The sequence below is a fragment of the Struthio camelus genome, chromosome W, assembly GCF_040807025.1.
Source record: "Struthio camelus isolate bStrCam1 chromosome W, bStrCam1.hap1, whole genome shotgun sequence".
NCBI lineage: Eukaryota > Metazoa > Chordata > Aves > Struthioniformes > Struthionidae > Struthio > Struthio camelus.
The window spans coordinates 22,940,326-22,955,856 of record NC_090981.1 but is presented as its reverse complement, the minus strand read 5'-3'; the positions used below and the strand labels follow the sequence as shown (position 1 = coordinate 22,955,856).

At 37.4% G+C, this 15,531-nt stretch overlaps 1 protein-coding gene across 6 annotated transcripts in view; it reads left to right on the top strand.

Annotated features, from left to right (window-relative positions):
* LOC104150535 (tumor necrosis factor alpha-induced protein 8) overlaps positions 1-14,982 on the top strand; it is a 68,265-nt gene extending 53,283 nt beyond the window's left edge. For 3 of the 6 annotated variants that reach the window (XM_068926190.1, XM_068926192.1, XM_009684822.2), the window contains one exon: positions 11,125-14,982. In XM_068926190.1, coding sequence (XP_068782291.1) covers positions 11,125-11,690 — 566 coding nt within the window. In that variant the 3' untranslated portion in view covers positions 11,691-14,982. Of the gene's footprint in view, positions 1-2,467; positions 2,486-7,961; positions 8,147-8,217; positions 8,327-11,124 lie in introns of those variants that run through there. The other 3 variants (XM_009684823.2, XM_068926191.1, XM_068926188.1) reach the window with 3 other exon arrangements.
* The last annotated feature ends 549 nt before the right edge of the window (positions 14,983-15,531 follow it).

Here is a 15,531-nt window from a genome sequence, read left to right as displayed (position 1 = left end):
TTCCAAGGGCTATTTTTTCCCCACTCACAAAAGAGAAAATGAATTAATTTTGATGTTCATTCAGAAATATTTATTTTAAAAATATTCACTGAGGGATAGTGGCTTAGACTTTATCTCAGAAACTACAAATAACATGAAACAGTGAATCATTTTTAAAAGTCTCTCTCTGATTATGAGCAGCTGTGAACAGAAAGAGTTGACACTTTCCTGAAGAGATAAGAGTAAAGGAATTGGCTCTGCTGTCTACATCCACAGTAAGACGCCTTCACCAAGCTCCCAGCCTAGTCCTAAAAGCTGAGGACTGGAGATTTAAAAACCTTTCTGCAAGACATTTTAAAATTGCCTTGGATGTCTGTTTAAACTGAATTTTACTTTGCAACAACTGGCTGGTATTATAATCAGTTGAAAGATATAATTTATGGTTTTAGATATTGATCAGTTTGTTCTGCTTATTATTAACTAATGCAATACCTTATGGGAAAAGAGGATAGCAATATATTGTGGTGAGGGTAGGAGAAACTGTTGGCACTTTTATTTCTTCTGACGCTGCAAAAATGTCATTAACTAATTTGAAATTTAGGTGGCTGGTGTTTATTGTCAGCACAGCAAGGCCTGTCCTTCTTCAGGATTCAAATTTGCATTCCCTCCTTCTTACTTCTTGGCTAATGATCCCAAAAAATCACAAGCTACCACAGTGTTTCCTGGCAAAGGAAGTTCATATGGGTAGTTCCTTATAGCTGATCTGTACTGATCGTGGCCTGCTTAAAACTACTACTTGATGCCAGTTCCATGTAAAGAAGCTGGACATTTAACTTCTGCAGTTGTCAGTAGCTGTAAAAAACAATGTGCTCGGCCTCTTATGCCTTAGCCCAAGGGGGGGAACAACAAGATAGATCCAGGTTTTAGAGAATCCCAGCATAGTTGAGGATGGAAGGGACCTCTAGGGATCATCTAGTTTTAGACAGTGATTATATTTACAAAACTTAAAAATAAATAGGATCGTTAGTGCCTTGCTACTTACCGGTCAAAGTTCTGCATCCATATAATCATGCTTCCTGATATTTAAAAAAAAAAAAAAAAAGTCAGTGTTACACACAGGATGTTTAACCAGAAGGGCAAATTTTACAGAAGAAACATTTTTTAACAGTATTAGAGACCTAATTTTCCCCTATGCTTTATATTTTACTAGGATATAATGGCATTAATGAAAGCAAAACAAAACCCTATGAAACTTTGGGAGGTGGGTCTCTGTTTTGATAGTGTTAGCGATTTATGCTTGAAAATTGAGGTGCTATTGAAAACTATTTAAATCAGGGGTTTTAAGAGTTTTTTTTTTTAAATAATCTTATGTATAGAAATACATAAGTATTATGTAGAAATACTTTGCATAATTTATCACTTGTTTTGATCATTGGTTATGAATTGGAGAAGCCAAGAATAAGGAAAACCCAAGGAAAACAAACGAGTCAAAACGAAGTTTCCAAGAGGTAGACTGCATTTGGATCTTGGAGGCCTGTTCTGAACTGATGGCAAGGGAGCAAGGGGAGTCCAGGAGAGAAAATACTTTCAACAATTGAGAGAGAAAATACTTTCAACCTTTGATTTTATGGCTGGAAGTTTGGACTAACTTCCAAGTTAGTCCTGGTAGTTGTAGTATGGAGAATAGGACAGTGGAGGGGATACGGCTACTAAACATTGGGAGAAAAAATTAAAGTGGGGAGGGGAGGAGATCTCTTTTGTTCCTTGTGGAAAGCAAAACAGAGGAAATACATTTTCAGTAGTGGGAATGGAAGAGACCACCAGAGCCATCAACTTTAATTCCCCATAATCATAAGTAAATGTATAATGGGATGGTTTGTGCAGAAGAGTAAACAAAGCATACATGTACAGCCATTTCATGCCAGAAGATTTGTCCTTCATGATATAAAAAGAGCAAGACCTGTACTGAAAAACTAAAAGATAAAACTGCAACGGGCAGCAAAAGGGAAGAAGGGTATCACCAGTGTCCTAGGCCTTTAGAACAGCAAGGTATTTATTTGGTAAGGAAAATTCTCAGATGGTTTGATCTCTTGCGTATAATAACTAGTTTGATACTGAAAAAAGAACAAACTATCGAAACATCAGAGAATTTAGTGCCTTGGAAATCACTGCTTTTCTTCTGTATCCTGTCTATAGCTGTGGCACTCCTTGGTGCCTCAGAATAAGTTTTTCTGAAAAGAAAAAAAAGAGAAGCTGAATTACGCATGGCAGTGGTGGGGGGAAATTCCGTCTTATGTCTCGGAGAAACCAGTGGAAGGAACAGTAATACATATAAATGTAGAGCAAAAGAGCAATCCAGTCTTCTTTCAGCCTTACACTGAGAGAGATACCAAAGGATGCCTGCCATGTCTGCAGGAGACAGAGAGAGTGGCACACAGATTGGCATCGCGAAGAGCAGAGAACCAGGACTAGAAATACAAGAAAAACATTATTAACTATTTTCAAAGTCAGTGTACGATCACTCACAAACCTTTCTGTCATCGTAACTCTCCTCTCCTCTGGCTTGCTTTACGTTCTATGCAAAATATTATCTCCTTTGCATTTTGACTGCCAAGTTGCTACCTTGTTCTTGTAGTTGATTTCCCTTTTCCTGTCATGCTGTATTGTCATCTTGTCTCTACCATATGGGCAGATATCAGTTCCTTGTATTTTTGCCACATGTATCTTGAACTTCCTCTACCTTTTTTGCTTTGCTAAGTTTCTCCGTCCATTCCCTAGGGCTGCCTGTCTCAATGCTTGTCCTCTTGCATCCAAGCCAGAAGCTCTTCTGTTATACATTTTATGTCCTGCGCCCACAGCTAAACTTTCGGTTTTATGCGAAGACGTTCTTTTTGCAGCATTGGTCATAAAACAGTTAGATATCTCTCTCTCTATCTCTCTACTTTTGATAAAACGTTCAGTCATAATGGCTGCTGTTTGGGTTAAGGAGATTGGTGCTGTTGGCTTGCTGCACGGTTTGTGCCTTTTTAAGGCTGGACAAAAAACTTCGGTATCTGGGTTGCATTTACTTGTTCTGAAGGAATGACCTAGGGATGCACGTTATTTCCTATGAAAAGATTTGTGCAGCATTACTGTTGAGAATGCATGGGCACCTGGTAGATACAGAGGAACCTGATGTAGCCCTGAAATGGCCAACAGCTGAAATACGCAGGCTTCGTATTTAATAACACAGCATCTGTTGCTACATTCCAGCAAGGGTAACAAATGGTGGCAAAGGAGTGAAATACCAGATTTAGTTCATGACTCTACTCTGCGTGACTGTCATATTCTCTGTTAAATAGCCAATATATTTTAATATGCGCTTCTGTAAGAGCACTCGTCAGAAGTATATGGAAAGAGGTTAAAATCTTAATTTTTTTTCTTATTGAAGTTGCACTGTTGTTTAAAAAAAATACATAGGCTTGAGGAAAAAGGGATTTTAAGAAGGCTTTTTAAGTTTCTAAACGAGCTACAGTATGTAGCATGTGATGCAGAGGGTGGCTGTGGGAAGCACGGGCATGTAAAACCAGAATAACTTGCTGGCACAAACCATTCTCATGGGACTGCGAAACTCTACACATGCGTTCTTGTTGCAAATAGCATCTTTCATTACCACACTACCCAACCTTAACCTGCAGGTACTTTTTTTTCATAGCTAAAGCTATGAATTAAATAGTAAAATCAGGAACATAAATAACAAATATAGTGTATGATATGTAAACGTACTGACAATGACTTCTCCAGGACTTTATTAAATGATAGAGGTGTTCTCAGTGTTGTTTGGTAGCTTTCTTTTTCTCTTTTTCTTGTTCTGTGCTGCTGAATGTGTGTTTCCTTTCAGTATGCGTATGCAGATTAGGCATACAGTATATTCCAAAAATTGCTTGATTAACCAGATTTTTTTCCAGAATTGCTTGATAATCCATTTCTGCAGAGTGACTTCCAGCTCCAGAGTTGACTTCCAAATCCAGTCAGCCTGCTCGTGTGATATTTGCCATGTGTGAGGCTTGGTTTCAGATTAGTTATTTTTTCTTTAGAAGATCTTCCAATATGAAAGTTAAAATTAGTGTACAGTGCTTGACTAATTAATATTCTTATATTGTGCTTAGTTGGTAAAGATCATGGTGAGTGAGAATTTAGTACAATATACTGTGACTGTTAAAAGAAATGTAAGCAAGTTATTGACCTTTATGAACATGAAATTTTCAATGCATGCAAAGTGTAATTCAATTTTTCTAGTCAAAATTGATATTCGTAAATAAACCTCCCTTTTCAAAAATAAGGTGCCAAGTAAAATATTTGCTCTTCAAATGAAGAGCATATGTACCTGCATCGAATAAAGACAGATGTATGTGGAAGAAAAGAGTACTATATAGGGCTTTTATTTTTTTAGTGTCGAACCAGAGGGCAGGGCAGCAAGTTACGATTTACAGTTTAGAGTCTAAGGCCACTGTAATTCAAAGTAGATTAACGTTTGAGAGAGAAAGGTGGTATTCCCAATGCCCTGCCTTTTCAGCTGCTATTGCAAAAGAGGGAAGCTAGAAGGAAAGACTGGATTTGCCTGCTAACATTTTTTATATCATGCTCAGATGTTTCTCTAACTAACATTTCTCTAACTGAAGTTCAAACACAGCTATTGCTTTTAAGGCAGGAAATAAGCAAGGGAACTCTTATGCCCCTATAGCGGATGGAAAAGTCAAGAGTCCTGCTGACTTCACTCTGTGAAGGAAGATCATAGCTAAATAGTATGAATCCCTGTAATGTTCCACGAGCTGTTAGAGTGTTACCTGAAATACTGCTGTGGAAAATGTTTATTGATGAGCTTTGCTTCTTCTGATAAGCTTTTCTCCTTTTGAAAAGTCGTGGGGAGTTTTTTTTTTTCATTCCTTATTTCCCTTAACCGTGTTCTGTTCCTTTTCTCCTTCTGCACATTGATGTCTGCCCTCTGGGTTTTCCGTTCTTTGATGCTGCTTGCCTAAGCCATCCGCCCTTCTCCCAGTCTTTGACTTGATAACCTGTGTAGCTGCCTTGGTCTCTTCTCACTGCTGCCTTCAGCCAGCTTAGGTGTCAAAGTCCCTGTATCTGAAGTTCGAAGGTAAAAGCTGTCAGAGCTGTCTGCTCTAGCATGTCTCATACAAGCTTCAGTTGTCATCAGCATTTGAAAAGCCAACACATGAAGAAACACTTGCAAATGCAAAGACTAGCTGATTTTCTGAAGTGGCTGTTTAGGGACTGCTGCATTTTTTGGAGTAATTTTTACTCTATTTGTGCTTTTAAAAAGTTACGTTTAACATGCCCTTTACCTAAGAAAGCTTTGAAGCACTTCAGTACAGATTAGATTCAAAGCACTGAGTCTTTTGGGGAAAAAAAAGCTCTTTGAAAACATGACTCATTCCATCAGATGGTGCTTAAGGAGAAGCTACAAATCATGGTAGCAGTTAGAAAAATCAGCTTACTTTATTTATATCTGAAGAATTTATAGTCTGTGTTGTACCACTCATTTTTTAAATCTTTTATGTAATTAATACACTGTGAAAATTGTAACAGCTCTGCTAGTACCAAAAGTTTATGGCTCCGTTTCTGCCTGTCTTCTCCTACTTTGGGAGTCGTTCCTTTACTGACGCTAGCTCTTGCAGCTTATCGTGAGTTGAGCTTTACCTTACTGAAGTCATGTATTTATACATGAAGTCATGTATTTATGTGTCTCGGTATATTTATTTTTTTAATGTTTCTAGCCTTTATCCTTCTTGAAAACAAATGTAGCCCTGTAAAGACCCAGGAAACAAAGTGCAAGAAGATATCAAAATTCAGTAATTTTTTAATCTCTTGATTTCCAGGCGCTCTCACAGTTTTGGAGGGGCATGACTCATGGTCACAAATACTTGGAAATGAGTATTGTCAATCCTGCTTGGTTTCAAGTTGCCTCCCTCTGACAGAATGATGCTCTCTCTCTCACTGCATGAGTTTGACTGAACATGAGATTCTTACCACGTCCATAGACTTGCAGCTTTAGCTCTAACGTACAGTTTATACAGAGGCAAATACTTGTCCCTACAGGAAGCTAGACAGGAAATCAGTTGCCACATTTCTTGAAACTGTGTGATACAGTCTTTTAAATGATGCATAAAGTGTGCAGTCGGTGCTACTCTTTCCTCCTAATCCTATATATGTAGTCTTTGTATTCTTACCCAAAAATCCGTTTGATTTTTGGGTGTTGCACTCTACAGTGGACAAGCTTACTCTCCAGGTACTGGTGACAGTTAGGATGTAGTATGTCAGTCATTAAAATGAGAGCTCAGTTTCACATTGCAATGTTATCATTAATGGCTTCACAGTCAAATTGCCTCTTCAGCCAAGGCTGTTACATTAAAGTATCATGAGTCTATATGCCAGAAATGGAATCTGTGTCAAAAAATTTAACTCTTGAGTTGTCAAAAATTTAACCCTTGAGTTGTCCATGGAATTTAGCATGGTTCACTGAAAGTTTTTAGTGGATGCTTTTCTTCAGATCTGTCTTTGTTACAAGCCTAAAAATACTCAATGACAATGTTATCAATATACGTTGGATTGAATACACAAACTTGGCTGTATCTACTGTTGATTGTACCGGTGATTGTTACCTTGTGGGAGGGGGGGAAAAAAAACCCCAAAACATTCTGCCTTGGTTTGAGGCACTGAAATAATGTGATTCAACTTTTTTTTTCAAATACATTCAGTTTTAGTTTAAGTGGAGTTGAGAAATAGGCTATTTGGCAATAGGCATTTGCCCCAGTAAGTAGGGAAGTGTACTGGCTTTCATATCAGGAAGATTGAGCATCACAGCCATAAGTAAGACCCTTGTTGTACTTTTATACCAGCCTCCTCCTGAGAGCTTATTGAGCCAGAATTTTCGGTTTTCACTGAAAGGTCACACTTTCTACATAGTTAAAGATTTGAGGGAAAACATTTGTAAGGCAAATATTCTGGGGAAAATATATGGAGAAAAGGTGCATATCCGATATTTATTTACTTTAATGCACAAAATACAAAACTAATATTAAGCACCTTCTATTGTTTGCAAAACATAACAAGCGTCATAATTAAGAAGCTCCTAACTCTCACATAAATCAGCCTCTAGTAATTAACTGGCTTCTCTTCTAAATCGTAAATACAGGAGACCTTTCAGATGTCCCTGGCATCCCTAAGGTCCCATCAATTTCTGAGTGACGGAGGGAGGATTCCTCCCTGGGAGCCTTTCGCCTGAGACTGCTCTCCTCCGCAGAGGAACGGCTGCGCTGAACATCATCATGGCAGTGACCCAGAAATGTTTGTGTGTATTGATTGTACGGGAAGTGACAGCCCATTGATTTCAAAGGGGTATACAGCAATATATTTCTTAAAAGTGCAAAGTAAAACTACGTAGAAAACAAACAGCTGTAAAGAGGAAAAACTGTCCGTGAGGTGTTTACAAGTAGTTGGATTACCTGCCCAAATTCTGAGGCTACTGCAGGCCACCCGAGAGAGAAATGGCCTTGTTTCGGGATGGAAACTGCCAATGAAATAAGCGTGCTTTGTACATACCGCTCCTCTACTGCAACCCCTCCTAAATGGTGACTGCATGTGAGCAACACCTATGAAAATCAGACTGCTCTAATTGGTTGTCTGAGTGTGGATATACACGCTTATTTTTAGGTGCTCGTATTTGCAATTTTAGTCAAAGCTTTTTGAACTGACTGGATGACCGTTCCCACATTTGGAACTGGGCATTAGCGAAGCATACAGCTGGTAGCAGCCCCTCTGTTGTTTTATGATGCACTAATCGGACATTTCAGATGTAGGCGAGTCTCCTCTTCTTGGCATTTGCAGACATAGGGTTAATGTTTTAACCTCTTCCTAACAAGTACCCTGCCCTATCAAGTTACAGAACCTCTCTTCTCCCTCCCTTTCTGCTCATTGTCTCAGTTGTTGGTTAGCAATAACGGCCATTGGTGTTGCACTGCTTGCTCAGCAATGCAATTTCCTTTAAGCTCTCTTTTCAAGGAAGTGAAACCACTGCAGTGTGTTTTTGCACTTTGAGGTGCCAAAGTAAAATGAAGCACTTCAGACAGAAGAGAAAGGTAGCTGAGAAAAGTTGCTGTTATGGAGAGAGGTAAAAAAACCACCTTAAGGCTGTGATAAGTTCTGACAGTGTTTCAAAGTTTATAATAACGTATGTGCCAGATTTAGCTGAAAAAGCAAGCAAAAGGCTTCACTTAGGATATTTTCCGTCTGTACGTGAAACGTGTTTCTGCTATCAGCATTAATAATTGCAATTCCTTTTGATGAGCAAGTAAGTAATAATTTTACTTTTTTAAGGAAATACTTCTGTTGGAGTTCTAGAAGCTTGGTGCTTAAACTCAGTTTTATTGAAGCAACTGGCTGTAAAATAACATTTCAGCTCTTTTTTGTCATCAGTAAAGAGAAAAAAAATGAGTTTATCTTAAAATGCAAACAATTTGCCGGTGTCTTTTTGATTGACTGACAAACAGAGATATGACATTCATGGATTTAACAGTTAAATTAGAACACAGGTAATAGTAATACAGAGAAAATGAGGCTGACTCGTGCTGTATTGCCAAGGAGAGAGAAAATAGGCTATGCTGCATAGTACCAAAACTTGAACAATTTTTAGACATGCTGTTAAGAGTTTGACACTCAAGAGGAGTGAGCAACTCCTGTTTTGCTTTGCAGTGATAATTATGTGCGGAGCTCCACTTTGTCACATTTTACATCATGTGATGTAACTTATTTTAGTACTGAAGAACTGTCAAATTTTGGGTTGCCTAAAATTGGTACCTTGTGGATGGCTATGTGGAAATTGTTAGCACCAGCTTCGGGTGCTTGTGTGACTTGCTGGAGGCAGGTTGAACTGATTCCTGTTCGATTACAATGTAGCATTCTTTGTGATGCAGTGATGCAGTTAGCATTTTATAGTAAGAGTATCTACAGCATCTTAGAAAAGAAATGTTTACAATATGCATATATATATATATATATATATATATAGTATTGTGTATCTTTGTGGAATGTCAGAAAGGAGATATCATGAGAGATTAGTAAATTGGAGGTCTTCAAGAAATAAAAGTTGTGAAAGAACAATTGATAATTCCTGCTGGGGGTGGGGGAGAGTAGAAACAATTGGAAAGTTAAGTTTTGTAGTTCTAGTTCTTTTTATATTAAACAAACATAACTCATACAGCTAATGTTTTTGTGCAGATCTTTTTAAAGCGTTGGCTATTGAGTTCTAGTGTTTGACCACCCTTTGAAATATTTTGATTAGTTTTATTTGAATAATAATAGATACGGTTTTATATTTAAAAACAGAAATGTTGAATCAAACATCTTCAGATTGCCTACTTAGCATCTTTAACTTCTACCCAGATCGCTGTGGTTTAGAAACGTGTCTGTCTTGTGATCTTGAGTGCTATCCCGAAAATAGTTGACAGTGGGTTCTTTGATTTTTGAATATCCACATGTAGTAAAAATTTCAAAAGATATGCTATTTTAACAAATGTGCTCAAATAATTAATGCTTCAGACTAAAATACAGGTATAGACTAAAAGAATCCTTTCTGAAAATTTGCCAGATCACAGAAAAGAAGCATATTAATAAATTTCTCAAAGGGACTGTTGAAGGCAAGGTATAGATTTATATCTCCCTCATCCTTCAGGAAAGTTTTTTTTTTTTTATTTACTGGAAACCCAGAGACACCCTGGGTTTTAAGACACCCAGTTGCCAAAAGACAAACAGCTAATAGGAAACTTTTTTCCAAATGCAGGGACTTCACTGTATGGCATCTGCAGAGTTTGTTTTCATTAAAAGAGGGGGGGGGGAAGTGTTTCCAGCCCCTGTGTTTGTAAAGAAGACCTTCTCTTTGTGACATAAATGTAAAGAGATGAAGCGTTCCCTTCAGCCTGTTTGAGACTCTAAGAAGGCTGCAGCTTAAAGGCGGCCATGTCTCAGACCATTCAATCTGGAAATTTTGAGTTCACTTGTGACCTACTGGAAAAGGTTAAGAGAACGTGGTCTAAGAAATTGTTCACTGGTAATAGAACATGTGCGGTAAAATTTCACCAAACGAGTTTCTGAAAGAACGTTTGGGTTTTTTTTTTTAGTATTTAAATACCTTTCATAGACTGGAACCAGTTATTGGGTATAGTGATGCAAACTAGCATAATTTTGGAGGTAGGAATCTGCTCTACAATTGACTTTAATGATCAGAAAAGGATTCCTTAACCACGGTCATGCTAACAATTGTAATGGCAATCCCCAGACTATTTGTTTTTGGTTACCTCTCCATTAACTGTAGGACACAGAAGGGTTTATGCATGCTACTTTTGCTCTGAAAACTAGCATCTTCAGATTGCATCCAGAGAATCTCAGTATTGTGTGCTGACAACGGATTGGCTCGCTCTCTCTATATACGTGTATAGACATACACGTGGGATCTGAATGCACTCATCCTGTAAAATGTTTAAAAGGAAAAGATTCACGTGGGATCTGAATTCACTCATCCTGTAAAATGTTTAAAAGGAAAAGATTTACAGTAGTTTATGTACTGAATTACTATTTCCAGTTGAGTAACACTGGCCGTTGCCATGACATTGGGATAGTCATGGTTGGTCGGTTCCTTTAGTTGTCAGTTCTTAGCTATTCCCATGGAAAATATTAAGAGGATTTTTGCCAAGATCGCTGATTTCTGATTTCATTGTGGATATGAAAATCAGATCAAACTTAGGCGTCGTCTGATCAATTAGGGCAGATTTATTGCCTCAGATGGGAATCCCATCAATCCATATATATTTATTTTAATCTTGTTTTCAGCATCCTCTGTTTATTTTTTTTCTCCTAAGCTTAAAAATAGTCCAAAAGAATATGAACCTAAAGACAACAAAGGTTTACGGTTAGAAAAGACAGGTTTTAATGCAACTATATGCAGTAAGTTTACATTATTTTTGTGGAAATTACTAGGAGTCAGATGAATGGACAGACATGGAAATACTCCTCGCCTTAAAAATATATTCTTCTCTGTAGTATGTCTGTGATGAAGTATTGACTGCATACTTCTTTTTTTTTCTTTTTTTCCAGTGGCCACAGATGTCTTCAATTCCAAAAGTTTGGCCATTCAGGCCCAGAAGAAGATCCTTGGAAAAATGGTGTCCAAATCAATAGCAACTACTTTGATAGATGACACAAGCAGTGATGTTTTAGATGAGCTCTACCGAGTGACAAAGGAATACACACAAAATAAAAAGGAAGCAGAGAAGATCATTAAAAACCTCATTAAAATAGTCCTCAAATTGGCAATTCTCTACAGGAACAACCAATTTAATCAGGATGAAATAGCATTGATGGAGACATTCAAGAAGAAAGTTCATCAGCTGGCTAAGACCGTGGTCAGTTTCCATCAGGTGGATTATACCTTTGACAGGAATTTCCTATCCAAACTGTTAAATGATTGTAGAGAGCTACTTCATCAAATCATTCAGCGTCACCTAACTGCAAAATCACATGGACGTGTCAACAATGTGTTTGATCACTTTTCTGATTGTGAATTTTTGGCTGCCTTGTACAATCCCTTTGGAACTTATAAACTCCATTTGCAGAAACTTTGTGATGGTGTCAACAAAATGCTAGATGAGGGGAACATATAAGTACTTGTATTAAAGTTGATTGCCCTTGTATCATTTGTAGATGGAACAGTGCTGATTTATGAAGGAATAAGGGAGCAAGCAAAAGTTTTTGTTTTTTGTTTTTTTTGTTTTAAGATGAGTATTTCAAAAAGATCTTTATTAAATCGATTCCTTATCACGAGCTGTCCATTGCTATTCACAGTCCACCTGGAAGAAAGACTGCACATGACGTGTCTTACTGTGCCTTGCCGATGGAAACAGCTGGATAAAGACAGTAAATAGAATTGTCCGAGTAGAGGAAGACTCTTGCAAGATAGCTACACAAAACAAAATAATATGTTGCCAGACAATCCAAATCTTCTCTCTTTGATTTACAGACACGTTTCTAAACTATCAGTCCAATATTGTTGGTAATGGACTGTCATGGTGATGGTACACTCTATATATAATTTCTTTGACTCACTTTTAAAATACATATTTGATTCATATAGTCTTTTATGCTCTCTGCACAGATAACAGCTTCCTAGTGCTGCCCTTACGAACCTTCTGAATACTCATATCAGTGATGCTGTCCCATAAAGTTTGACCTGGCTTGTTCGTCTGCAGGCCAGTGATAAAAACTGTTTATATCTGCCTACCAAGTGATCCTTACAGATTTACACAGATGCCTATTTCCTTTGATTATTTCAGGAATGATAACCTACAGTAAAACAGCCTGCCTTGGAAAAAGTATTCCCTAGAAAACATCTGCGGTACATAATTTTAAACTCTGCATATAAAATTGAAAGGTAAAACACAGTGAGTTATCTATGCAATTTATAATGATATTTTTCTAATAGGTCTTTATTGGTTTTGAGAAGGTGTGGGTCAGTATATTTTATAGATTAGGCTGATGTGTATGATGTGCATTGAGAAAGCTTAAGCGTCTGAAAATAAATTCCAAGCCAGTTTGCTTTGTGTATAATGAATCTAAAAACAGAAATTAATTTTGTCGTTGGGTTACATGCTGTTTAGCTAATGGAAAAGTGTCATCTTCAATCCCTTTCTTTTTTCTTCTTTTCTCCCCTGCTACCTCTCACCCATCTTCCTTTCCCTTTCTCCCTCCGCTCTCTGCGTTGCCCTCAAGGAAAAGAATGTGACTTTCTAGACACTGTAATGTGCTTAAAAGCATGAAGTTAATCCATTTCAAACATCTGAAGACTTTTTGTTAGGGACCATATAAAGAACTTGCAGTTTATTTAATTGGCAATGTTTTTGCTGTTTGCTGTGTCTTTTTATTTTAATGAGTAAACCAAAGAATATTTGCACTCCAAACTTTTCATGCTGTTTTTTTTTTTTTTTTCCTGTTGCGAGCAAACCTGGCCTGTGTTGGCAACCAAAGCGGTACGACCTCTGTCAGATTTCTTCAGCATTACTTAATGACTTTTCTAGAGTTAAAGTTCACTTTTATTGATGTTGATTCAGTCACTGGGCTCTGAATATTTCAAGAAAGGCACCAAAAATGTGCTGGAGAAATGTGTGTTCAAAGTATCAACTTATTTTATACAAGCCAATTTGCGTCCAGCAAAGAGGAAAAGATGAATGCACTAGTAGCCTGAAACAACTAGGAACTGATGTAACGACAGTGCACCAGAATTTGTCTAGAGTTGAGAAAACTCGTTTGCTATCTGATGGAATATCAGAAAGATCCCTTTTCTTGTTTTACTTAAGAGAGAATGAATATATTGCGTTTTCGTCTATCAGAATTAATTTACAGTAATGCAACATCATGAAGAAATCTCACAAATTGTGTAGTGTATGGTTTCTGACTCATTAGCCCCACATACTCTTTTTCTTTTCCCACCTGGAAAGAGAAAGTTACCTGTTCCCGCTTTGCCAGTTTTTTGGGGAACAGACTTTGACTCTTAGAAACTGCAACTCTCCTTGCAAATCCCATTTCTAAATCATATACTGATCTACAAAATAGCACAGTCTGAATGAATGTTAAGTTATGGAAAGGACAGGGCATCACACTGATTAGAACCAGGCGTACTGTACAAGTTTGCTATGTAAGCTACTAAACATTTGCTTCAACCACAATCCAAAATATCGTGATTGCTCGAATTCAAATTTTCTCTGGGACAAAAATTGCTTACATGCTTTTTGTATATTGTTTACAGACACCTATTTAAATGTGTATGAGTAATTGTAGTCAAAGTGTCTGTATTTTCAGACATTCAGTAACTTCTTATTCCATTGCATTATCTAGTCATACATATACTTTACAGAAGAAGTGAAAAGTGCTCTTTGAAAAGTGATTATAAACATAAAAACTTGACAACTATGAGAAATCACATTTAGCTCACAATCTAGTCATGTTCTTTTCTGAGATGCTGTAAAAATAGTTCTTACCTGGCATTCCTTTTGAAATACAAACAAGCAGTTTCTTTGATAATTAAAAGAAATAATTCTACAGGATTTCTAACGACCTACTTTTGTAAGTAAATGCCATAACACTTAAACTAAGCTGTAAAATTTTGCAGTTCATTTATCTTTCCTGCAGCACGCACAAATACTGGCTTTGATTATCAAATTTCAGAAATAAATTGATAGCCATTTTCCTTGTAGTGTACTTGTAGTCGGATTAAAGCATCAACCCCCTAGCACTAATGTGGTTTATCCTAAGTCTATATTCTTTGTCTAGCTGAATTTAAAAATGAGAAGGTGACAGTAGTACTGTTTAATTACAGATAGAGTAATGACCCTTACTGTATGCAGTAAAACTGATACAACACTGTGTTTTAATAGGGGGGAAATGACAGAAATTCTTAAAGTACTAAAATACGCTCATCATGGATTGATTTTACAATAGAATTTAAATCTCAGTACTACAGATGTTTCAGATTTGTAATGTCCTTCTGTTGTTTAGTTAATCATTAGTGTTTGATGCTATCAAAAATGTGTGTTGTTGAAGTTGTGGAAGTTAAAACTGTTTTATAGCCTTTTAGAGGAGTTGCAAAGTGATAAGTAAGACCTTGGATACGTTTTGCAACGTGCATCAAACAGCTATGGTCTCAGCTGTTCAAAGAAAACAAGATGCAGGGAGGTTATCGTGGCCATTTTCTGTGTGCCGTCTTAAGAGGGCTTCATCAGAACTTTTGACCACCCCTTAATTATGTTTGTATGCCTGCGTGTATATGTGTAGACAGGCAGAAAGAAACAATCAGGTAAGTTATGAGCATTATTCTTGCTGTTAAACTCTCTGAAGATCTATCTATCTCCGTTTAGAAGGTCCAGAGATTATTAGCAGGAGTCTGGAAGCTTCCAGCAGTTAATCTTAAAAAAAAAAAAAAAAAGATTCAACCTCTTCCTTAAAGCAAATTCTTGTAAAATAAGGGAAAGAGCAGATGGCTTATTGTTTTTCCCCATATCTCCCTAAAAACACTGCATTGTCCCAAGGAAGTTACAAACTGCTTTTCATGCTAGTTGGCTTCAGTTCCTTTCCATCCACTTGCATCCACTTGCATACCCTTTGTAAAGTGACTAAAGGTAAACCGGAAATCTATATGTAAGTGTTAAAGGGACCTCAGCATGCTTATTTTAGTGGTTCAACAGAGAAGAGAGTCAGCATTGTCCTCAGAAGACACTCACAAAGATGACAGTGTTAGATGAGGGGGAAGTTGAGCAGAATAAGCTCATCGGTCAGCTGCTCTCCTGCTGCCAGGGCTTTTCTGTTGTCTTTCACGCTTTTCCTGCCTATTGGCTCTTCAGACAGGTTTATTCCTTCCTATCCCGTTGCCCTGAGAGCAGTATGATGGAGTATGTTACTCTTCACTTACTCAAAGAACAGCCCTGGATACCAGTTTCCTGTGTTTCTGCAAGG